The sequence below is a fragment of the Neomonachus schauinslandi genome, chromosome 16 (genome assembly GCF_002201575.2).
Source record: "Neomonachus schauinslandi chromosome 16, ASM220157v2, whole genome shotgun sequence".
NCBI classification, from domain to species: Eukaryota; Metazoa; Chordata; class Mammalia; order Carnivora; family Phocidae; genus Neomonachus; species Neomonachus schauinslandi.
This window is the reverse complement of record NC_058418.1, coordinates 2,472,202-2,496,286: the sequence shown is the minus strand read 5'-3', so window position 1 is coordinate 2,496,286 and position 24,085 is coordinate 2,472,202. Positions and strand designations below refer to the sequence as shown.

Below are 24,085 nucleotides of genomic sequence, written 5' to 3'. Positions count from 1 at the left end.
TGTTAGTAAAATACATTTCTAGTTGCTTCTAAAATGATTTTTAATGGTAGTATTATTTTGAAAAGGCAAACCATATGAGAAGGCATAAAGTGAAAAGTGTTCTTCTGTTTGCAGAAATTCTCTGCCTTTAGTACGCAAACTTCTTGGTCACACCACTTCGAAGAATGAAGAGGTAGACCAGAGGAAGAGTGGTAGACAGCAAAGCAAAGTTTATTGAGTAATATCATAAAGCTCCCGGAGAGGGAAGGGGCCGAAGAGGGTTGCCCTTGGAGTTTCTAAGTTTAGGACTTTTTATGAGCTCTTTTGCAGAGCTGTCTTAAGCAATCAGAGTGTACTGAGTCATGCCAATCAGGGCTCTGGTCACGTATCTGTCTACCTATTAGGTTAATGTCTACATGCCGATGGTCTTTTTTGGCTGACATCTGAGGGGCTTATGTCTTAACTGCCCCTTGCCCACGATAGTGACAAATGTTTTATGGTTAATTGTCTTATTTTAGGATGTTTTGCAGAATCATTTCTGTAAAGGCTGCGAAGCAGAATGTCAGTGTCGTCTGTCTAAGCTGCAAAACAGGATGTCAGTGTTGTTTTATCTTAGCTGTCCTGACCCCATATTTTCTTTTGGGGGATCCTGGCCCTGACTGCCTATCTGTCCAACTAACTCCTAACATTTGCCTTGGCCCAGTTAGTTCATCCTCCCCCACTCAACCCACTTTCTGCTCATCCCCCAAAGATCCTGTGGCAGGCGGGCTGGGGGTGGGGTTGGATTATGTTAATGTCCTACAGACTGGGGCACCATTTTGTGCTGATTGAGCATTTTTAAGGATGCAGAGTGCTTAATTGCTTAAATTAACCCACCTATTATGGATCAATGGTCTTCAGTCTTGATGCTACACACAAGCCTGTGTCTAATAATATTTGCATTTTAAAATGCACAGATCTTGCCAAATTGTCCCCCAAAGAGATGGCATGAGTTTATACTTCCACCAAAAACGTAGGAGCATCTTTTTCCTACACCGTAATGACGCAGTGCATGATCAAACATTATGGACGCTGCTAGCTTAATGTCAAACATGGGACATCATTGGAATTTTTTTTATATTAATTATACCATTGATTTCAAGTACATTTAAAAGCCATAACCAGTTGCTGTTTTTTGTTTTTGTTTTTTTAGTTCATATCCTTGTGCCCACGTAGACCACTTCATCTCTGAAAGCAGCGTTTGAAATACTCAAACTTGGGAAATGAAGCGTTTTGTCACAATGGCATCTTTATGTCCCCTTCTTTGACCAGCACAGAGCCCTTCCTTCTGTGTTCCCTTCCATGTATGTTATAATCGTCAGTTTCTTTATCCTGACTTTCTCATAGGAAACTGAAATAATCTTAGCACGGCAGGCAGCGGGGCAGAGAGGACCTACCAGAAACAAGTGTGTGGGTCAAGGGAAGAGAGAGCAGATGTCCCCCCATCTGCCTCAGCAGCAGCAGCAAAACTCCGAGTTTGACCAGACCTGTCCCCTGCAGTCTGGTTGTACTTTCGTGGGAAGGTTCCAGTACCAGGAAGGAGCTAGATAGGACCTCAGTGGGTATCTACAGATCAGTCTCAGAAGTACAGCAAGTGTAGGAACATCGAGCACAGCTAACTTCCACCCTAATAGGGCTCCTGGGGGGGAAAACAAGTTGCCATCTACTTGACCCCTTAAAGTGTTTTATTATATATTATAGGATATCCCTTTGATTGCTTTCTTTTCCACCACAAAGTAATGGTTGGGGAAGACCAGAGCAGCCTAAAAATGCCCAACCAACATTGGTTGTCACTGTTTATAGGGGCCATATAATGGTGGAAGAGGAGATTTGCCAGGTTTAAGAATTCTTCCTGGAGCATTCTTAATAAGTACAAAATGTTTGTCATCACAGACAAGCCTTCCAGAGAACTTGGAGAAGAAATGCATGGCACAGCTCATGGATGTGCACCTATAGAACAAGCTGATTTAGGGGGTCGGGGGTATGGAATCAGTTCTGATTGCTAATGATGTTGAGCGTCTTATCATGTGTTCATCTGCCATTTCTGTATCTTTGGAGAAATGTCTATTCAGATCATTTGCCCACTTTTAATTAGATTTTTTTTATTATAAAGGGTTTTCTACTTTTTAGATACAAGACCCTTATCAGATAAGACTTTCAAATATTTATCCATTTTTACACCAAAACTCTATGTTTATGTAACTTCATGTTATGTTAACAGACACAAAAGGAATCAACTGATCTAAAAACTGTGTGATTCAGGCACCTGGCTGTCATGCAACTCTTGATCTCAGGGTCGTGTGTTTAAGCCCCATGTTGGGTGTAGAGCCTACTTTAAATAAATAGAGTGACTAATTTTCCGTAAATGGTGGTAACTTATTTGCCAGTTTCCATGAGTATAACATATTAGCCAAGAGCATCACTGACAAGTGTTTTGGGTTTTTGTTGTTGTTATATTAGTTTCAGGTGGACAATATAGTGGTTCAATACTTCCATATATCACCCAGTGCTCATCAGGACAAGTGCACTCCTTCATCCCCATCACCTGTTTCCCCCATGTCCCCACCCACCTCCCCTCTACTGACCATCAGTTCCCTACAGTTGAGAGTCTGTTGCATGGTTTGTCTCTCTCTCTCTCTTTCCTTTTCATTGGCTCATTTGTTTTGTTTGTTAAATTCCACCTATAACTGAAATCATATGGTACTTGTTTTTCTCAGTCTGACTTATTTCACTTAGCATAATACCCTTCAGGCCTATCCATGTTATTGTAAATTGCAAGATTTTATTCTTTTTTATGGCTGAATAATATTCCACTGTGTATATACCACATCTTTTTTAATGATTCTCAATAGGTGGACAGTTGGGTTGTTTCCATAATTTAGCTATTGTAAATAATGTTGCAATAAATGTAGCAGTGCACATCTACCTCCCAGTTAGTGTTTTTGTATTCTTTAAGTGTTTTTATTCTGACTCTATGCCAGGTGCTGTTTCGGGAACTAGGGATAGGGCAGCAAAACATCCCAGAGTTTATATTTTCATAACAAGATAAATAGATATAATGTCAAGTAATTTTAAGTCTATGAAGAATTGTTACCCATGAATTGGGCTTCTCTGTGTATTTCACAAAAGGAACAGAAAATGTTGTTTCTAGTGAGTTGACGAGGTTGGTTGTATGAACTTGAGAATTTGATGCAAGATTCTCTTTTGAATCTTATTACTCTTTCACAGGTACCATTTCTCCATATTAAAGAACCCACTTTTCCATCAAAATCTGAGCTCTTAGCCTTGCACTAAGATGACAGAAGCCAAATTACCCTCCTTTTCCAACTATGGACTGCAATGGTGTTTCAAGCAGCTAAGCAAGGAAGAGTTTCAGACATTTAAGGAATTGCTCAGGGAAAAAGCTTCAGAGTTGGCAATGTGCTCTTTTCCATGGGTTGAAGTGAACAATGCCAATGTGGAACATCTAGCCTCCCTCTTGCATGAGCATTATAAAGAATCTCTTGCCTGGAAAATATCCATTCACATCTTTGAAAAGATGAACCTGTCCACACTCTCTGAGAAGGCAAGGAAAGAGATGAAAAGTGAGTAAGACTTGGGGCAAATCTGGGGGTGGAAGAGAAAGGAGATTACCTCAAGCTTCCATGGAAATGGAGAGGGATCCTTGGTCACTAACTGGGTCCACCTCCATGGCATGAGTCTGAACTGTGAGAAGTCACTCATTAGTCATCCTGTCTGGCTAGAAATTAGAGCAGTCTCCAGCCTGTGAAAAAAGAAAAGAAATGAGTAGACAGACGCTCTACCCAGACAGAATTTGGTTGAAGTTTGTAGACAGGATTTGGAGTCTTAAGTGCTAAGCTTGAGCTCTGGACCTTCCACTTGTTCTATGTGTGACTTTGGGCAAATCCCCTTGGGTTCTACATCTTGGAACAGTAACTTTGATGCTGTTGCAGACTCAATAACCTAATGTATACGAAGTTGTTAACAAATCTTCATTCATTTATTGAGAACACTATGGTGGTTGTACAGTGGGTGTCTCCCATATTTCTTGCCCCAAGCTAAAGGACTAAAGTTCAAGGAACTCTTCTAAGGACTGATCTTGTCAGACCATTGGTGTCCATATTATAGCAACGTATTTGGATCAAACTGTGTGATTAGCGTAGGGTATTTAGGAGAAAGGTAGTAGAAAAAATAGCCCTCCTTTATCAGGAGGAATTCTTCTCTTCAATTGTGGACAGAAAACTTAGAGTCCAGGGTGGCTCAGTCGGTTAAGCATCTGCCTTCAGCATGGGTCATGATCCCAGGGTCCTGGGATCGAGTCCCACATTGGGCCCCCTGCTTGGTGGGGATTCTGCTTCTTCCTCTACCCTTCCCCCTGCTCGTGTGTGCGCACTCGCTCTCTCTCTCAAATAAATAAATAAAATCTTTTAAAAAAAGAAAGGAAGGGGTGCCTGGGTGGCTCAGTTGGTTAAGCAACTGCCTTCGGCTCAGGTCATGATCCCAGAGTCCCGGGATCGAGTCCCGCATCGGGCTCCCTGCTCAGCAGGGAGTCTGCTTCTCCCTCTGACCCTCCTCCCTCTCATGCTCTCTGTCTCTCATTCTCTCTCTCGCAAATAAATAAAATCTAAAAAAAAAATTTTTTTTTAAAAGAAAGGAAGAAAGAAAGAGAACTTAGAGTCCCAAGGGCAAGCAGTCAGATTGGCCCTAAAGACTATAGGTATGCCATCCCTAGATGTAACTCGACATCTACAGCTGCAAAGGACTTTAAGAGAAGCCATCCCTTCTGACCTTCAGAAAAGTCCTGTGTGGAAAATATGTTGACTGGAGAAAGAGTGGTCAGTGTTAGAACTCATGAGTTGGACACCTCTATTTGGATAATTCACAGGCCTCTAGTGAGTAGTTAACTAACTAGTTGAAGTTCAAGACAGGTGCTGAGGATGACTCTTGAAGATAAACTCTTGATAACCATAATATACTGCCTCATCATGTGAATAACCCAAGGCCACACAGCAAAATGGGACTGGAATTTACAAGTTCAAACTCTGAGCGCTCTTTGTGACCAGTCTCTGCTGCTTCACTGTGCTGGTGGCACTGGAGGATCTGACTCCATTGTCTCCATTACCAGCTAGTCATGGAACAAACTGTGAGATCCTGAGGTTTGTCTTGGTTCCCCTCAGTAATTTGGGCAGGGGATGCTCTCATCCCTCGTCTGGGTAATTGCTATGACTTTACTGAGACTATTGTGTCATCTCCTCTCTGTTGCAGAATATTCACTGCCTGAAATACCAGAAAACTCTACACAAATGAAGAATGACCAAGAACCAAGCATGAAAGAAGTGCCAGGTCAGTGTGGATTCGGTGGGACAATGGATGTGTCTAAAGCCATGTGGTGATTAGTTCGTGGCCCATCCAGGACTTGAACCATGACTTCTGATAGTCCAATGTTCTTTCTAGTCTGGCATCCTGTTGTTAGCTGACTGTATGGCTTCTGAGCATCTAGTAATCATGGTCTTTCTTATTCTAAGTCCAAGAGAACTCTGTGATCTTAAAGCTTTCTTACAACTCTCTGGTTTCCCATCTTCAGTTTGGGGAACTTCATGACCTTGCCAGGACAAGCTCCACCTAAGGATCTGTTTTGGAGGCTTTGGTGGAGAGATCCAGATAGCATGAAACCAGATTCAGTACAATTCCCCAAATATTTGAGAACTGGTGACAAGCCAGGCCCTGCTCTCTGTACTTATGTTACATCTGTGTACAAGTATGTGCAAATCCCCTGCATTCATGAAGCTCATACTTCAGTGAAGGAAAAGGGAGACTAACAAAAGGGATCAAAGCAGTGAAGCCAAAACATAGAGGGAAAGATGTAGGCTTGCATAGACAACATGCATTCCCCACTGTTACCCACACTACCACTTGTATATCACTAATCTTCCAGCAGTCAGCATTGACCACGAAGTCTAACACCTTGAAAGAATCAGGACCAACTTTGTGTTGATACAGCTTTGTCCATGCTGCAGATAGGAAAACCCCCTTCAAAACGAAAGTCTGAGCAATTGATGAGTCAGAGTCTCAGAATCCCAGAGGTTATAAATTGTTCCAATTTTAATGTAAATGTCAGCTTAACAGGGTGAGTCCTATATATTATCATCTTTCCATGGATAAAATTGTATCTTATGCATTTAAAGATTACTTAGTGATTTAGTGATGATATGAAATACACTATTTTTTAATAAGTAGACATAATGATTATTGTCGATAAGTGGTAGCTATTACATGCCAGAGGCTGTGCTATTCCTCCAACAAAACACCTGATTTAATCTTCAGAGCAACTCCACAACATAGAAACTATTATCCTAGCTTTATTTTTTTTGTAAAGATTTTATTTATTTATTTGACAGAGACACAGAGAGAGAGGGAACACAAGCAGGGAGAGTGGGAGAGGGAGAAGCTGGCTTCCCGCCGAGCAGGGAGCCCGATGCAGGGCTCGATCCCAGGACCCTGGGACCATGACCTGAGCCGAAGGCAGATGCCCAACGACTGTGCCCTCTCTGATTTGGATACTCACATAAGAGTGGGGGAATCCATCCTTCCTCTCTTTATTGCAGAAATTTCACAAGCTATAGAAGATGGTGCCATAGCCGCCGAGACAAAAGAAGAAGGTAAAGAAAACTGATTCGCATTTTTTTTTTTTTTCTGCCCTGGGATGGAGCTGGGTGAAAACCAGTCTATGGAGTTTGGGTGGCAGAGGAGTCCACTGTCCCTTTGCTCATCCACATTTGTCTCTGGTGCATCAGTCTCTTCCCCAAGAGCTCCTAGAATCCTCACCAAGGACAGAGTCACGTATGTTCACTGTGATCATCTACAGGGACTGGGTATAAAGATAAATTCCAAAAACCTATGATTCTGGTGAACTTGGGCATCAAGTAGAGTCTACTGAGGGGAGAAGGACAATAAGCCAACAAAAATGTAATGTATCCGGTATTAAGTGCTGAAAAGAAAGATGAGGCTAAAGGGACAAATAGAGCTATTTTGTAGGATGTTCCTAAGCTTTGAGGAAGTGATCTTTGAGGGATGGAGCTTGTTATCAGTACACTGCTAGGAAGGGACAAAAGAACCATGTATGTAGACTGTCTGATTTAGGATCCACTGATTCCAGATCCAGGGTTTGGGGGTTTGTTTTGCTTTTGCTTTTTCCTAAATTCCAGACTTTCTTAAAATGTTTCCTGTTTTTCTTCTCCCTTTCCCTGTCCAACTTGGGCCGTGGAGATAACACAAGGGACTACAAGGGCTACGTGATGATAAAATTTGCTACAGAATTGGATGAATACCGTGGTTTTGAAAACCTTGCCTCTGACTGTCCAGAAATGCAAACATTGCTTGGTGCTTTTAATCCAGACCAGAGGGGCTTCCAGCCTCGCACTGTGGTTTTGCATGGAAAATCAGGAATTGGGAAATCCACTTTGGCCAGAAGGGTCCTGCTGTGCTGGGCACAGGGTGACCTCTTCAAGGGCATGTTCTCCTATGTCTTCTTCCTCTGTGCCAGAGACATGCAATGCATGAGGGAGGGCAGCTTTGCAGACTTAATTTCCAGAGAGTGGCCAGACTCCCAGGTTCCAATGATGGAGATCATGTCCCAACCGGAAAGGCTCTTGTTTGTTGTTGATGGTTTCGATGACCTGGACTTCGCCTTCCAAGACGATGACACAAATCTCTGTGAAGACTGGGCGGCTAAACAACCCATGTCTGTTCTGATGCGTAGTCTGCTGAAGAAAGTCCTTCTCCCTGAGTCCTCCCTGATGATCACCATCAGAGACACAGGCATAGAGAAGCTCAAATCCATGCTCACATCGCCCTGTTACCTCTTTGTTGGGGGCATCTCTGTGGAGAAAAGGATCCAGTTGCTCCTTGGGCACACAAAGAATGAGCATCAGAAGACACAAGTCTTGCATTTGGTGGTGGACAACCACCCGTTCTTGGACAAGTGCCAAGTCCCCATCTTGGGGTTGCTCATCTGCGATGCTCTGAATCTACAGGAGGCATTGGGAAAGAGCCTTCCCCCTACCTGCCAAACTCTCACGGGTTTATATGCCACTTTTGTGTTCCATCAGCTCACTCCACGAGATGCCTCCCGGCACTGTCTCAACCAGGAAGAGAGAGCCGTTTTGAAGAGTGTGTGCTTCATGGCTGTGCAGGGAGTGTGGAACAGGAAGTTTGTGTTTTATGGAGATGACCTTGGTGTTCACAGACTCAGGGAGTCTGAGCTCTCCGCTCTGTTTCACACGAACCTCCTCCTCCAAGACCGTGGTGGCGACAGGTGCTACATGTTCCCTCACGTCAGCCTCCAGGAGTTCTTTGCTGCCCTGTACTATGTTCTGGAAGGACTGGAAATGGAGAGGGACCCCTACCCTGTGTTCATGGAGAACATGAGGAGTTTGGTGCAGCTCAAACAGATCAGCTCTGATGCCCACCTGTTCCAGATGAAGCGTTTCCTGTTTGGCCTCATGAACAAAGAAGTGATGGGGGCTCTGGAAGTCCTGCTTGGATGTCATGTTCCCCTGGCAGTGAAGCAGGGGCTTCTGAGCTGGATCTCTCTGCTGGGGCAACAGGCCAGCACCCCCGCCCCACCAGACTCGCTGGACGCCTTCCACTGTCTTTTCGAGACTCAAGATGAAGAGTTTGTTCGCTTGGCATTGAACAGCTTCCAGGAAGTGTGGCTTCCGATAAACCGCCAAATGGACTTGATGGTGTCCTCTTTCTGTCTGCAGCGTTGCCAGTATTTGCAGAAAATTCGTATAGATGTCCACGAGAGCTTCTCAAAGGATGAGTTCACTGAGGCACAGCCCCTCATTCCTCAAGGGTGAGTCCTTCATTTTATTCTTTTTTTTAATTTTGCCATTTTAGTCTTTTTTTCTTCCTATATTTTATTTTTTATTATGTTCAATTAGCCAACATATAGTACATCATTAGTTTTTGATGCAGTGTTCTACAATTCATTAGTTGCATATAACCCCCAGCGTCCATCACCACACATGCCCTCTTTTTTTTTTTTTTTTAAGATTTTGTTTATTAGCACAGCAAGGGAAGGGGCAAAGGGAGAAGCAGACCCCCTCCTGAGCAGGGAGCCCAACACGGGGCTTCATCCCAGGACCCCGAGATCATGACCTGAGCCGAAGGCAGATGTTTGACTGATCCACCCAAGTGCCCCTTCCTTCTCATCTTTATAGAGGCATAATTGACAAATAAAAATTATACATATTTAAGATGTACAACTTGGTAAAATAATCACCATGATTAAGCTAATTAGCATATCCATCACCTCACTTAGTTACCATTCTGTGTGTGTGTGTTGCTGCAAATTTCAAGTATATGATACAGTATTGTTATCGGCAGTCACACTGCTCTATGTTAGATATCCGTCTTGTGTCACTGAAACTCTGTACCCTTCCACCAACATTGCCCCATTCCCCCTCCCCCAGCCACGGGCAACCACCATCCTCTCTCTGCTTCCATGAGTTTGGCTATTTTAGATTCTATATATGAGATCGTACGCATCTTTCTGTTGCTGGTTTATTTCACTTACCATAACGTCCTCTAGGTTCGTTCATGCTGTTGCAAATGGCAGGATTTCCTTCTTTTTTTAAAGCTGAATAATATCCCCTGGTGTGTATATATCCGTGTATGGGTCACGTTTTCTTTATTCGTCCATCAGCCATCAGCGAACATTTAGGTTGTTTCCATATCTTGGCTGTTGGGAATGATAGTGCACAGATCTCTTCAGGATCCTGATTTCAATTCAATTCAATTCAATTTCAAAATTCGATGTTTATAAATGCAATCACTGGATCATACGGTAGCTCTATTTTTACTTTTTTGAGGAACTTCCATACTGTTTTCCACAGTGGCTGCACCATTTTACATCCAAGGGGGAGCTAGACTCTAAGGGCAAACCCAATTCAAGAGCTGGTGCCTCCGCATCACCTTAGTATGTACCCCGTTCAGGAGGCAGGGTGGGTGTGCAAGCACGCATTCAAAGCACAAAGCGACATCACTAAATTGACCTCAGGACCTCTGAAGTCCTCCCCGTCTTGCCATAACAGCCTGGTTCCTCTCCTCTGACACTGTTGTGGCAGATGCTCATGTTAAACCCCATCCAGTGGAAGCCAATGTTGATTTCCTTCTCCAATGTAGGACGCCGATTAAGACCCTTGCTGATGAGTGCTGGAAAAGTCTCTGCTTCGTACTCAGCACCCACCCAAGCCTGCGACAGCTGGACCTGAGTGGCAGTATCCTGAATGAATGGGCCATGAAGACCCTCTGCATCAAACTGAGGCAGCCAACCTGTAAAATACAGAATCTAATGTAAGGCTACCCGGCCCCTGGTACATGCCCCTTGGCATGGCTCTGTCACCACTCTCTTCTCCCACCTACCAGAAAAGACCCATCTGAGAATGTAATCAGAGGGGATAACTGCTTTGGAAGATACAGGAGCCAAGCTCCCAAAAGCACACAATAGGGAGAAACTCAAGACCCTGTGAAGGGATTATTGAGGCAGGTTCATTCACGCTGGGTATTGAAGATTGAATAGGAGTTTGTTAGGGCCAAAGGTGCGGGGAGCTCATTGCAGGCAAATGGGGTGGAGCGCGAGGCCATTGCAAGATCAAAGTACTTGACTCATGGGAGGTTTTAAGTCAGGTCTTAATGCTTTTACGTTCATCAATAAGGTAACAAATATTTGAACACCCAATAAGGTCCTGGGTCTGTGGTAGACCCCAGGGTACTCACCAAGCACCTGGAGTAGGAGATGGTGCTAGTTCTGCTGCAGACAAAGGTTCTGTTCTGGACTCTTCCCTCCAAGACCAGGAGAAGCACATGTAACTTCTCCGTACAAACCTCTTCCCCTTCTTGCCACTTGTATCCCTTCCCTAAGTAGTTTCCGTAAGCTGGACTATGCCAGAGTCTTGACAGTGCCCTGTTCACCTCCGTCCTGCACCAAACCCCTCTGCCGGCTTTACCCTAGCGTTTCCCTGGGAACCCCTGCTCTTAGCTCTTGCCACGCAGTGATGAGCCTAAGTCTGTGTCATCACTGTATTTGTAATACAGCAGTAACGCATCATAATGGTAACGAGATTCGGGCATTACAAGGGTTTTCGGTAAAACCTCTGATGCCTCTTCAACTTCCTATCACCCTAATTACTCATCAACTTCCCATGCAATTATATGTATATATTGGCAAATGACTTTTTTTTTAAATCCAAGTGGTGTCACGATATACACACTCTTCGGACATTTGACCTTTCTCTTCAGCCTGAACTTGACCATATCTGTTTATAGTTCTGTTTTTTTTTTTTTAAGATTTTATTTTTAAGCAATCTCTACACCCAGCATGGGGCTCCAACTCACGACCCCAAGATCAAAAGAGTCACATGCTCCTCTGACTGAGCCAGCCAGGTGCCCCTCTAGCTCCGTTCTTAATGGACCGACCATATTTCATTCTTCAGCATAACTCTGGTTCAGCTCTTTGATGAGTGTCTCCCCATGAGATCAAGCTCCATCAGAACATGGAGTATCAGCATCACTTAATACTGTTTCCAGTGCCTGATGCATCATAGATGCTCAAGTATTTGTTGCTTTAAAATTAAATGTGGGCCACCTGGCTGGAGTGTGCAACTCTTGATCTCAGGGCTGTGGGTTCGAGCCACACATTGGGTGTAGAGATCACTTACAAAATTTTAAAAATCTTTAAGATTACATAAATGCCAACAGTTGAGAGATAAGAGAGTTGGAATGGGAGAGGAGGGGAAAGGGGAAAATTGGGATACAGCTGTCTCCTGTGTCTCGTCGTATTTTCTGCTTTCTATTGGGTAGATTTAAAGGTGCGCAGGTTACCCTGGGCCTTCGTCATCTCTGGTTGACTCTCATTACCAACCGTAATATTAAATACCTGAACTTGGAAAGCACTCACCTGAAGGAGGCAGATATGATGATGGCGTGTGAAGCACTAAGACACCCAAACTGCTTGCTGGAGTCTTTGAGGTACATTCTGGGTATGGCTTCTGCATTTTTGGCTTTGTCGTTGTTGTCTTTCCTTGTTAAATAATCATTCGCAGTAAGTTGCAAACCTATCAGAAAGGAAGAGGGCAATCTGGACTCGATCTCGTGACCCTGAGATCAGGACCTGAGCCAAAATCAAGAGTCAGATGCTTAACCGACTGAGCCACCCAGGCGCCCCCGAGATTGGCTTTTTTTCAATCAGCAAATGCCCCTCAGATCCATCATCCATGCTGTTCTGGGTATCAATCGCATGTTCATTTTTAGGGCTGAGTACTATTCAGTAGGATGGATACATTGCAGTAATGTAGCCATTCACCTGTCCAGGGACATGTGGTCATTTCCAGTTTGGGGCTGTTAACACGGTTTTGTAGATCCTGGGCATGTGTTTTGTCAATTAGATTAACTTGGTCTAAAGACACTGCTACTGGATGCCATGCTGAGACAGAGAAACATAAGCTCTGTTTTGAGCTTTAATCGACACAGAGCAACTGCGGAAGAGTATTTCGCTTTGCACCACATGCGTTTTTGCTCTGTAACCTGCGAGCTGCCATTCCAAGCCAGGGTCATCGAGATGACATTCTGGAGAGGAAGACAAACAATAAGCAAGTGCAAGTAGTCTTGAGAAAGAAGGAAATCCTGCCATTTGCAACAACATGTATGGACCTTGAGGACATTATGCAAACTGAGATAAGTCTGAGAAAGACAAATACCATTATGATCTCACATATGGAATCTTAAAAAAGCTGAACTCATAAAAACACAGTAAAATGGTGTTTATCGGGGACTGGGGGTGGGGGAAAGTAGAAATAGGTTGTTGAAAGGTAAAATTTGCAACTAGTAGGTAAATAGGTCCTGGAGACCTAGCACACAGTATAATAATTATAGACAACAATATTGTATTATAAACATAAACTTGCTAAGAGACTAGATCTTAATTATTCCCACCACAAAAAAGAAATAATTATGTGACCTGACAGAGGTCCTCACTATTACAATGGCAATCATATTGCAGTATATAAATGTTTCAAATCAACATGCTTATACCTTAGACTTACACAATATTACGTGTCAGATATACTTCAATTTTTTTAAAGTGCAAATATATGAAACATTGGCTGGTGATCATTGCTATGCATAAAATAATGCTGGATAGAGGGGTTTTGGGTGCAGTGGGGTGGGGCAGGCACAGTTAAGTAAGGTTGTGAGACTGGCGAACTCAGAGGTGACATTCAGGAGACCTGAATGAAAAATTGAACCACATAAAGATGTGGGTTTGGGGATCAGGAGGGATGGTGCAAACACAAGGAATAGCAAATGCTCAGACCCTGAGCCTAGAGCAAACTGTGTCCAGAAATCAGCAACATGGCCAGAGTAGCTGGTGCACAGGGAAATGGGTTGCTTTGGGGGGAGAAGTGAGAATGCATTTCATGTTGTTTATCTCTGCAGGTTGGATCACTGTGGACTAACCCCCGCCTGTTGCCTGGTGATCTCCCAAATCCTTGTTACGTCCATCAGCCTAAAATCTCTCAGCCTGGTAGGAAATAAGGTGTCAAACCGGGGCATAAAGCCGCTCTGCAATGCCTTGACTGCCTCACAGTGCACCCTGCAGAAGCTGATGTGAGTTGCACTTCTGTCCACCAGGGCTCCTTTCTCTTAGCTGACGTGGCCCAAATGGTGGGGAAGGAGGGGAGGGGAATTAGTGGACGCCTAAGCCAAGGGTTAGAATGGGAGTTCTGACCCCATGGGAGTGCCCCAATATTGAGGTATAAAAGAAGACTCAGTAAATAACATCTGTGTCTTTGCTATCAAATCTGAACGATATAAAAGTCTAGGGGAGAAGCCAAATGCGTAGAACCAGAGAGAAGAACGTTGACCGCCAGGGGCTGGTGGTTGGGGGGAGAAATGGGGAGAGGTTGGTTAAGGGTACAGATGTACCATTAAAAGACAAATAAGGTCTGGGGATCTCACATACGGCATTCTGCTTAGAGTTAGCACTGCCGTGTTATATACTGGAAAGTTGCACCAATGCCAAAATCCCAGAGAGTCTTAGCTTGTGGTTGGAGCTGCCATCTATGGCGTCCTTCCAGGCCCTGTGCTGAGTGTTCTAATCCCATTAATGCCACCCTTCACAACGTGCCACATAGGAATTATTTTCACCCCATTTGCTGATAAGGAAACAGAATCCAGAAGAAAGAAAAATCTCTTGTCTAGGGCCACATAGGGAATAAAAGGCAAAACTAAAACACGAGCTCTGGTTTGATACCTAAGACTTGGAAATCTCCCCCTCGATGACCTACAATCTGGGCAAAGCTGTTTCCCCCCTCATCACTCCCAAAACATGCCATGTCAATAACATCCCTCTTTCCTGGGGAGTTTGAGTCTAAAGTCATAGCAGAAATTGAAAACAAAATGGCACAAATTACCCTTTAAATTCCTGGGGGGGGGAATCACATTAGAAGCCAACATTTCTCTCCCTCAGTCTGTAGGGGAAGGAAAAAACTTTCCCTCTATCCTCTTAGGTTCAGTGTCTGAGGCCTGCAAATTAAACTGATGATTGACAGGACAAAGGACACACATATTGTATTGGTACTACTTTTTTTTAACATGCATGGAGGTTTCACAGAAAAGATGTGAGGAAACCCAAAGAAGTGGTTAGACTCAAGCTTATATATCATTTTAACAAAGTTACGCTAAATTGTGGAGAAGTGACTAGACAAAAGGCGTTTGGGGCTTCTAGGGGCTGATAAATTGTGGGTAGGTGACTAGGAAGTATATGAGAGGAATTAATGGTAGATAAATGTTATATGATGACTCATCTCCATGTCATGTCCATCTCTGGTGACAAGGGTCATTCTCTTGCTGGTACCAAAGAGGAGGGACACACGTACAAGGGAAACTCATGCCCTGTTTTTAGGCAGATGGGGGAGAGCACCGAGCCCTTCCTGTGTCTGCTTTTTCTCAGTTGCTTTCAGCTCAAGATCATCCTTATGCCCAAGTGGCATATTTCAGGCTTACATATTCTGACCCCCTTCTAATCCAACCCAGCCAGTATTTCTTCATCAAAATAAATCACTGTCAGTAATAGGGAGTAAATGTTTGCTATATGCGCTGCTCTAAGCATTTTAGATGTGTTAATTCATTTAGCTTTGCCACAATCCCATGAGAGAAGTAGTATGAAATTCTTATTTTCAAGTGCTATTGTGTATGAAGCTTTGAGAAACGGATGGAATAGGAAGAGCACTTTCTATATAGGAAGGTTCCTAATCTGGGCAACACCTCACACCACAGCACATGTAAGGAGCAAGGACCCCTGGATGGGGAGCAGGTTGACCTTGTCCATGTGTCTCCCATTGTGGGTGATGGCAGATCTAGTCACCCATGCCATTTATATAAATATCAGGGTTGGGTTTGCAAGTTAAATGCAAGACACAGTGTGACCTCAGCATACGTCTGCAAGAGCATGGTCAGCCATGGGGTAGGATTTCTTTCCCTTATTTGCGAAGGAGGGAGGGGGCAACCTTCAGAATAGACCTCACCCTTTCCTTCCTGGGGGCTCTCTCCTTGCAGACTGGGGAGCTGTGGCCTCACAGCTGCCGACTGCCAGGACCTGGCCTCAGCCCTCACCAGCAACCAGAGTCTGACGCACGTGTGCCTGTCGAGCAACGGCCTGGGGAGTGAAGGCGTGAATCAGCTGTGTCAAGCCATAAAAGTGCCCACCTGTGGGCTACAGAGGCTGACGTGAGTCCAGCTTGCTTCCTTGGGAGGACTGCATTGCTTTGTTACAAACAGCATGTGACGCTCGCAAGCTCAAAGCAGTGGGAGGACGGTTGTTATGATGAAGGGAACCGATAAGGCTGCATCCTGTCCCCGCCAATTTCCTCCTTCCCTGGAAAATTCCATCTCGGCCCGTTTTCTTACAGTGGGAAGTCGTCATTTATCCAAATACAGGCGATTCTCATCATTTCCTGCAGTTATGTTCTATAAAGTCGTCACAAACACCGAACCACTGCTCCCAGGGGAAACACAGGATTCGGTTCCTTCGAGCCTCTGGTCACATTTTCATCAACCAACCAGTACCTAACCTCGCTTTGTGTGTTTCTGTTTAAAGACCCCTTATTTAATACATATTGTTGGTTCACTCACATTGCGCTCGGGGCCGACCGCGCCATGACTCGTGGCCGAACGAAGCTCATCTCCGAAGCACTTTCTCCACACAGCACAGCCTTCTTGGGCATGGGAACGCTGGACAGCACTTCAGCTCCACACATTAGCACCACATCTTAAACAACAAAATGACCCACAAAAAACACAAAAATGCGGAAAACATGGCCCTAACTGGATCATGAAAAGGATACTTGTTGACAGGGAATTTGAAATGAGTTCAGCCTCAGCGGGGAGCGTGTGCGAATATTTCTCTGCACATGCACGTGTGTCCGTGCAGGACCCATGAGCACCACGAAATGGACTTGGGGGCGGGGGGGTAGCGAATAAATTTTAGCAAGCAGACAAATGTGCAAACACAGAATCCCCACATCATGAGGACTGACTACAGTAAGCGCGTGCAACTGGCGAACACTTTTAGTTGCCAGTGATGCAGAGATGACCGACGTGGTCCCTAAGTTCACAGAGCTTAGGTTCTGGTAGGGAGAGCTGGATAGTTGAGATTTTTGGATGCTGGTAATAGTGACACAGGGTTGGCAGGCACAGAGGTAGTGTCCCCACCACTCTGGACAGTACCACGTGCACAGTGAGGGGAGGCCGTGCACTCTAGCGTAGAGCAAGGGGTCTCCATAACTGCTTTGAAAACTGCTGCCCTGTTGCCAGGTTATTCTTCTAGCCTACATCTTTGGTCTGGTGGTGAGAACAAAAGATGGGTGTTACACCAGTCCCACACTGCCAGCTTGCCTTGCTGGGGTCACTTTGCTTTCTGCCATTTCACACCATTGACCAATTAGTTCACCAATAACTCTCTAATTTAAAAAATCAACATATGTTAATGGTGTACCTGTAGCCAGAAATTCTGTTAAAGAATATAACTTTAATGTACATGTCTACCTTGTGGGTTCCAAGGTTCTTCAGTGAATAAGTGATGGGAAGATGCTGAGGATGGTGGACAGAAGAGTGACCTGCTCCCCAAGATGCCCATGTCCTAATCCCTGTAAATATGTGAACTCAAATGGCAAAAGGGACTTTGCAGGTGTGAGCAAGTTAAGGATCTTGAGATGGGAAATTATCTTGGATTCTCTGAGTAGCCCTAATGTAATCAAAGGGGTTTTTATGAGGGAAAGGAGAAGTGGGAGAGGAGATATGGTAACAGGATATAATGGCTGACTGAAGACCAGAAGCCAAAGACTATGAGCAGCCCTATAAAAGCTAGGAAAGGCAATAAAACCGATTCTCCCCTGGAGCCTCCAGAAGGAACACAGCCTTGCTGACACCTTGATTTTTGCCTCAGTCAAAATCTGCTGAACTCCGGAACTGTAAGATAATAAATGTATGTTTTAAGCCACTAAGTTTGTGGTAATTTGTTACAGTAGCCATAGGAAAGCAACACATTGAGTATGAAGGAAGATTAAAAAGAGCATCTTGAACGGCATCCAGTGCATGCATTCTGCTAGATATCATACCAAGCACTTCATGGTCATCCTGTTACCCAAGCTGAAACCTCCCTAAGTACCCCCTTACATAATACCCTCCCAAAGGAGGAGGAAACTGAGGCCAACAGAAATGGCTTACCCAAGGTGACACCAAGTCACGAGTATAACCTTCCTCTTTCCCTTGTGTGCGCCCCACAGACTAAATGAATGCAACCTGGATGTCGCCGGCTGTGGCTTTCTTGCGTTTGCACTTATGGGCAACAAACATCTGACGCATCTGAGCCTTAGCATGAACCCCGTGGAAGATGGTGGGATGAACCTTCTCTGCGAGGTCCTGATGGAACCATCTTGTCACCTCCAGGACCTGGAGTAAGTTTCAATGGTTGTCAGGGGTCAGTTCTACCATACTGGGGACTGGGGTTCCTAGAAAGTCCAGATATGTGAGCAGGAAGACTGGTACCAAAAATTAGTTCTTGGTAATTGGGTCTAGTTGGGTCTAGTTGGGTCAACTGATGCTCATGCTTTCATATGTTTACCACAGTGAGTGTGGGAAGGACACAGAAATGAGTCCAGACAGGAACCCCACGATTGGATTTTTGGAGCTTAGGTCACCCTCGATTTCTAAAACCTGTTCACTTTTCAGAAAACCTGTTTTTGCCCTAAGTTACTCTTTAGCTGTTCATTCTGTATGTAGGGTGGAGATGGAGGGGCTCTCTCTCAACACCTTCTTCCTCTGGGGCTCAAATTTCTTTACCTTTTATTGGAGTGTTTCTATTTAATAAGACTATTCCATCCTTAAACAGACTATAGAAAAGTTAAAAGATATCAATGAACAGAAATGAATCTCCAATCTGACAAAGCAGTTAATACTTTGGCAAATTCCTCCTGGATGCATAAGTATTACAAAGAAAGGATCCCAGCAGTTACCGCTGAAAGCATTCTTGCCACATGGCAGGCACAGGGCTTTAAATATTTCACATGTCTAGGCTCATGTAGTTCTCCTACCAATCATTTGCAGGGGAAACCAGAACTCCCTTAGGAGCCCAAACCTTGCCTTTTGGTCTCACATTCTGTCCCTTGAGGATCTGCAGACCGTAATCATAAACTAAGTATGGTATGGTATTCCACTGAATGATGCATCATAACTTTAAAAATCCCCTAAAGCTGGACATAGAGCTTACGTCCAATGTTTTAGTCATGCATACCTTCTAAATCTTTGTGTACTTGGTAGTATCTTTTTCTCAGTTACAAAAGTAGAGGGGCGCCCGGGTGGCTCAGTCGTTAAGCATCTGCCTTCGGCTGGGGTCATGGTCCCAGGGTCCTGGGGTTGAGCCCCGTATCGGGCTCCCTGCTCTGAGGGAAGCCTGCTTCTCCCTCTCCCACTCCCCCTGCTTGTGTTCCCTCTCTCGCTATCTCTCTCTCTGTCAAATAAATAAAATCTTTAAAAAAAAAAAAGAATCAGTGAACCAAAAAGTAGGACCATTTTAATATCTCTCCTTCTCCAATAATAAATAAAAGAAAGAAACTGGATAGAGATCATAGCCCACAGATCTGAGTGCCCCCCCCCCCCAAGTATTAGTCCTATGTTTGTTTTCATGAAATCGGTGTTTCGAGCTCTACTTTTGCATGGTGTAGAAACTAAAGCTTAATCACTTGGAGGCGCCACTTCTTTGGGGTTACGCTTAAATGCTGGGGGATCATCATCACTGATCCTTGCTGGCATCTGAGGCTTAGCCATTCCCACCTGGTCTGCAGGTGTGAGCCCTAACACCTGGTCTGCAGGTATGAGCTCTTGCTCATTCTTTGTGTGAACGCCTCGTGAAGATGGACTCTCTCATCCCCAGTGGGATCATTCTATTCTTAGCTGAAGATAGGAGACAGTGGAGCTGTTCCCATCATCTCTACTCAAATGAGTCATGCAGTCGGTATTTCAGGGGCCTTCTCTGCCCCCACCCTCCCCATTCGTCCCGGAAACAGAAGCACAAGATGCCTCTCCTTTCGGACCCCAAACCCATCTAGCATTTCAGTACCTTCTGTTATCTGTCATCTTTTCTCACTTTCTCAGGGACTCTACCAACTTCTCCTCATTTTTTTTTTTCCTGTCTCTTTTTCTCCATCCACCAGGGAGAATCTTCATCCCATCTGCAGGTGGGAAGCAAGCTCTGATGTGCTCATTTCTTTTTCCAGAGATCCCTCCAGCCACATCACATGCTTTCCCCACCTGCCACTATCATCCCTCCTTACCTGAGCCACTGGATGCTGCACAACCTAAGCCATTCCCAGGGATGGACAGAAAGGTTCCCAGTGAGGAAGGAGTCCAGGAAAGCCCCACTGATGTTTCTGGGCATCGTCCCCCTCTAGCCCTCTCCTCAAATGACATGGGCTCTCCTCTTGCAGACTGGTTAAGTGTCATCTCACTGCCGCCTGCTGTAAGAAACTGTCCCATGTGATCACAAGGAGCAAACACCTGAAGAGCCTGGATCTGGCAGTGAATGCCCTGGGTGATGAAGGCATCATAGCGCTGTGCGAGGGGCTGAAACACAGGAGGGCTTCTCTGAGGAGGCTCGGGTGAGTTCCTGGGGTCCCCAGTATGAGGGCTGGGTGAAGAGGAAGGGGGACCTGGGCGTGAAGTTGCTGAACAAAGACAGTGTTCCAACTCTCACAATTCCATTTGAACCTGCCTTGTTCTTCCTGGTGCTTAAGAAATGACCTCACCCCCTTCGAATCAACATGAAGCCATTTCATAGGAAAGCCCTGCACGTTCCACCATGAAACCACTTAATATCTGTACCCACGTTCCCTTCTTTCTGAAACAATAGAGGAAAAATCCCTACCGCTATCAGCTTAACCTCACTCATATCGGCAATCTATCAAGTGCCTTATGCTATCACTGAATTACCTTCCCTCACCTCTTTCCACAGCCTCCCTAGTAGAGATTTCCTGTTTTCACAGAGGCTTAGATATTATTTTAGAAGCAAAACCAATAATAACAATAAGCTTTATTCAACCCCACCTCACCATCTAACTATAGGCACTTAAAAATACTTGAGCACATCCCACAACTTTTTACTCTATCACAAGACATTCCCAAATACACAGAATCTAGAATGATTGGGACATTAAAAACCTGCATGCTCACCACCCAGTTTAAACGATCATCAGTCTTTTGCTCTATCTGGTGAACCATCTCATAGCGAGTTATAGTTTGTTGTTCAGCCTCTGAATACCTCAACACGCATCTCCAACATGGGAGAACACGGCCACCATCCAATTATTACATCCAACAAAGTTGTTTGGCCCTCAGCTGCTCCTAGGATAAAATCCTAAATCCTTAATGTGACCTAAAATGCCCAGCCTCCTTTCACACCGTGGCCTCTGACTCCCCTGTGGCTGTCTGGTTCACTGTCCGAGTCTTTGACATGTCCCAGCCTTCCTTCCGCGAGGGTCAGGTGCGTGCAACTCCCAAGCCTATATCGCTACTTCCTGCCCTGTTCACCTGGCTTCCTTCTTGCCTCTTGGGTTCCAGGTGAAATGCAGGTTTTCAGCAAGTCTTTCTCCATGTGCCTTGCTTTGTTCCCTAGTTGCAAGCATTCTCACCCTTTATCTTTCATTCTTTCCACGACTGTAATTAAGTCACCCAGTGGCTCTTAACAAGAGAACGAGCATCGTCGCCTGGGAATCCATTAGAAACCAGAAACACCAGTGGTAGAGCCCACCCCTCTATCTTAAACATTGCCATGAAAGGCCAGTGGGTTGAAGGGTCGGTCACTGAACTTTGGAGGCATTTCTTGGCGTGTTGGCCCTGCAGGTTGGAGGCGTGTGGACTGACTTCCGGCTGCTGTGAGGCCCTCGCCTCGGCTCTCCTCTGCAGCCAGCGCCTGACCAGCCTGAATCTGATGCAGAACAATTTCAGCCCCGTAGGAATGATGAAGCTGTGTCCCGCCTTTGCACAACCCACATCTAACCTACAAATAATCGGGTGAGTCCCTGGCGATTGTCTTCCGAGATACAAACCTCCTTCTGCTACAAAGCATGCTGGTTGGTGGAGAAACGCTTTATCCCAGAAGCTGAGATGTGGCTCAACAACCAGATCCTTGATTCAGCCACTAAGTGCCCACTGTGTTCCGGGCACCGTACTGAGGATAGGGATAGAGACAGAGGTAAGGTGCCTGATATCATGGGGCTTACTTCTGGATGGGTTTAGGAAGAATGTAGAGACAACATACAAATCAGATGTTTATCCTTAAAAAGCTAGAAGTGGAATTTCTATATGATCCAACAATTCTGAGTACATACCCAAAAGAACTGAAACCAGGATCTAGAAGAACTACTTGTACATCCATGTTTACAACAGCATTATTCACAGTAGTCAAAAGGCAGAAGCAGCCCAGGCATCTGCGGTCAGGGGAATGGGTAAATTAAGTGTGATATATCCACACAGTGGAATATCATTCAGCATTAAAACAAAAGGAAGTTCTAACACCTGTTATAACATGGACGAAGTAAGTCAGGTGCAAGAAGACGAATACTGCATGATTCTACCTAAGTGAGGTCCCTAGAGCAGTCAAATCCATAGAGACTAAAGGTAGATGGTGGCACTGGAGGAGGGGGAGGGGATGGGGAGTCGGTGTTTAATAGGCACAGAGTTTTAGTTGGGGAAGATGAAAAGTTATGAGGATAGATGGTGAAGATGGCCGCACAACAGCACGAGTGTACTTAACACCACTGAACTCCCCACTGAAAAACGGTTAAGATGGACAGACCGTTGAGGTTGGTTGTCCTATATTTATTTCAATAGCAAACTCCCTGATTGAAAAACTGCCTCTGTGTAGCCCAGCTCACGGTGGTTGGGTTTGTGCAGGGCTCAAGTGTCGACGTATGGATGTAACAGGGTAGTTGTAGTGTGGGATCTGAGGGGAAGGATGGAATGGAAGGCATGGCTCTGTGGATTCAGAGACTTCAGTGTGGACAAGGGGAACTGTCACAGTGATCTCTTCAGCAGAGAAGCTGGAAAGGCAGAATATTGGGTTGAAAGAGAGCATATTTGTATCAATGACTCATGAAGCAGTATAGCTTTGGACAAGCTCAGCCTGTGATTATGGGACTTGGCAGTTGAAGAGTCAGACCTGGATTTTACTACTGGACCTTCCAGGAGCCTATTTCCCTATCTGTAAAATAGAAACAATGCTGTGTATCTATTTGAATACCTGTTTCTCCTGCCCTAGGATATAAGCTTCCTGAGGGTAGGGGCTTTGCCTTATTCATCACTGTGCCTCTGAACCCTATAACAGGACCTGGCACAAAGAAGGTTCTCAGGAAGGAGTTTATGGATGGATGAGTAATCATGCCTGCCTCTGAGGACCGTGGTGAGGGGCAGATGCCCATAAAAGCTCAGTGTAGCACCTAATACATGCAAGTGTGCCTTCACATGTAGGAATTTACTCTTGCTCTGTGGAGCACCTCAAGAGTACAAGAAGAGGTTTCAGATCCTTGATGGGGTTTCCAGGAATTTTAAGGAAAGGAGAAGCAGAAGCAAATTCCCAGAGTAATGTGTCCCCCTTCTGCCTCTCCAGGTTGTGGAAATGGCAATATCCCACTCAAATACGGAAGCTTCTGAACGAGGTCCAACGACTCAAGCCACAGATCATAATTGGTGACGGTTGGTATTCTTTTGATGAAGATGACCGGTATTGGTGGAAAAACTGAAAACATGAAACTCTCCCACCCCGCCCCCGACCACACACACACATGCACTCTGATGGAGGAACATTTAAAAGCGGTCTTCTGGGGCAAGCTGTACCCAGGAGTTCCCTCTCAGAGATGGAATATGAGTTCTGGTTCTCACAAAGCCCTCACTGGTGGCAATTCTCATGTGTCCAATATAACTTGGTTATTGCATTTGCCTCTGACATAGGCTGTGACCTTCCAATCCTAGGATCTCTGTATCTATGAAATGTCTGTCCTACCTCGGAGCATATAGAGAAAATCAAATAAAATAAGCACTGAGCATTTGGGGAGTAAATACCATGTGACCTTCTTGAGCAGTGGGGATATGATCCAAGAGAAGAGTGGGAGGACTTAGGTTCTAAAAGTGGCCCCCAGATGTTGATGATACAACTCTGCTGGTGTTACAAAAAAAAATTAAAGCACAATCTAAAAGTCAGAGGAGGATGGTGTGACTATCACTATCTAAATATAAACAAACCAAATGTATTGCTTAGTGTAGTGAAGAACTGGTCTACCACTGTCTCCGAGAAGAGCAGACTGCTGATCTTATGTAGGTAGGGATTTGGGGAAGCATGGAGTTCAGGGATTGGTGAGTCTTTGGAGTGAGCTGCGACATGTAGTTCCTCAGGTAAGACTGCTTAGCGTTCACAAGTGTGTTCATCAGAGTGAATCCCTTCCTGATCGGCTGAATC

General features: G+C 44.9%; 1 protein-coding gene across 1 annotated transcript in view; it reads left to right on the top strand.

The window, feature by feature from the left end:
* Positions 1-23,372, top strand: part of NLRP5 (NLR family pyrin domain containing 5) — a 30,672-nt gene extending 7,300 nt beyond the window's left edge. The window contains 12 exon segments of the mRNA XM_021682292.1: positions 3,247-3,602; positions 6,624-6,677; positions 7,181-7,189; positions 7,285-8,875; positions 10,207-10,377; positions 11,884-12,051; positions 13,516-13,686; positions 15,637-15,807; positions 17,865-18,035; positions 20,064-20,234; positions 21,475-21,645; positions 23,240-23,372. Coding sequence (XP_021537967.1) covers positions 3,247-3,602; positions 6,624-6,677; positions 7,181-7,189; positions 7,285-8,875; positions 10,207-10,377; positions 11,884-12,051; positions 13,516-13,686; positions 15,637-15,807; positions 17,865-18,035; positions 20,064-20,234; positions 21,475-21,645; positions 23,240-23,372 — 3,337 coding nt within the window.
* The last annotated feature ends 713 nt before the right edge of the window (positions 23,373-24,085 follow it).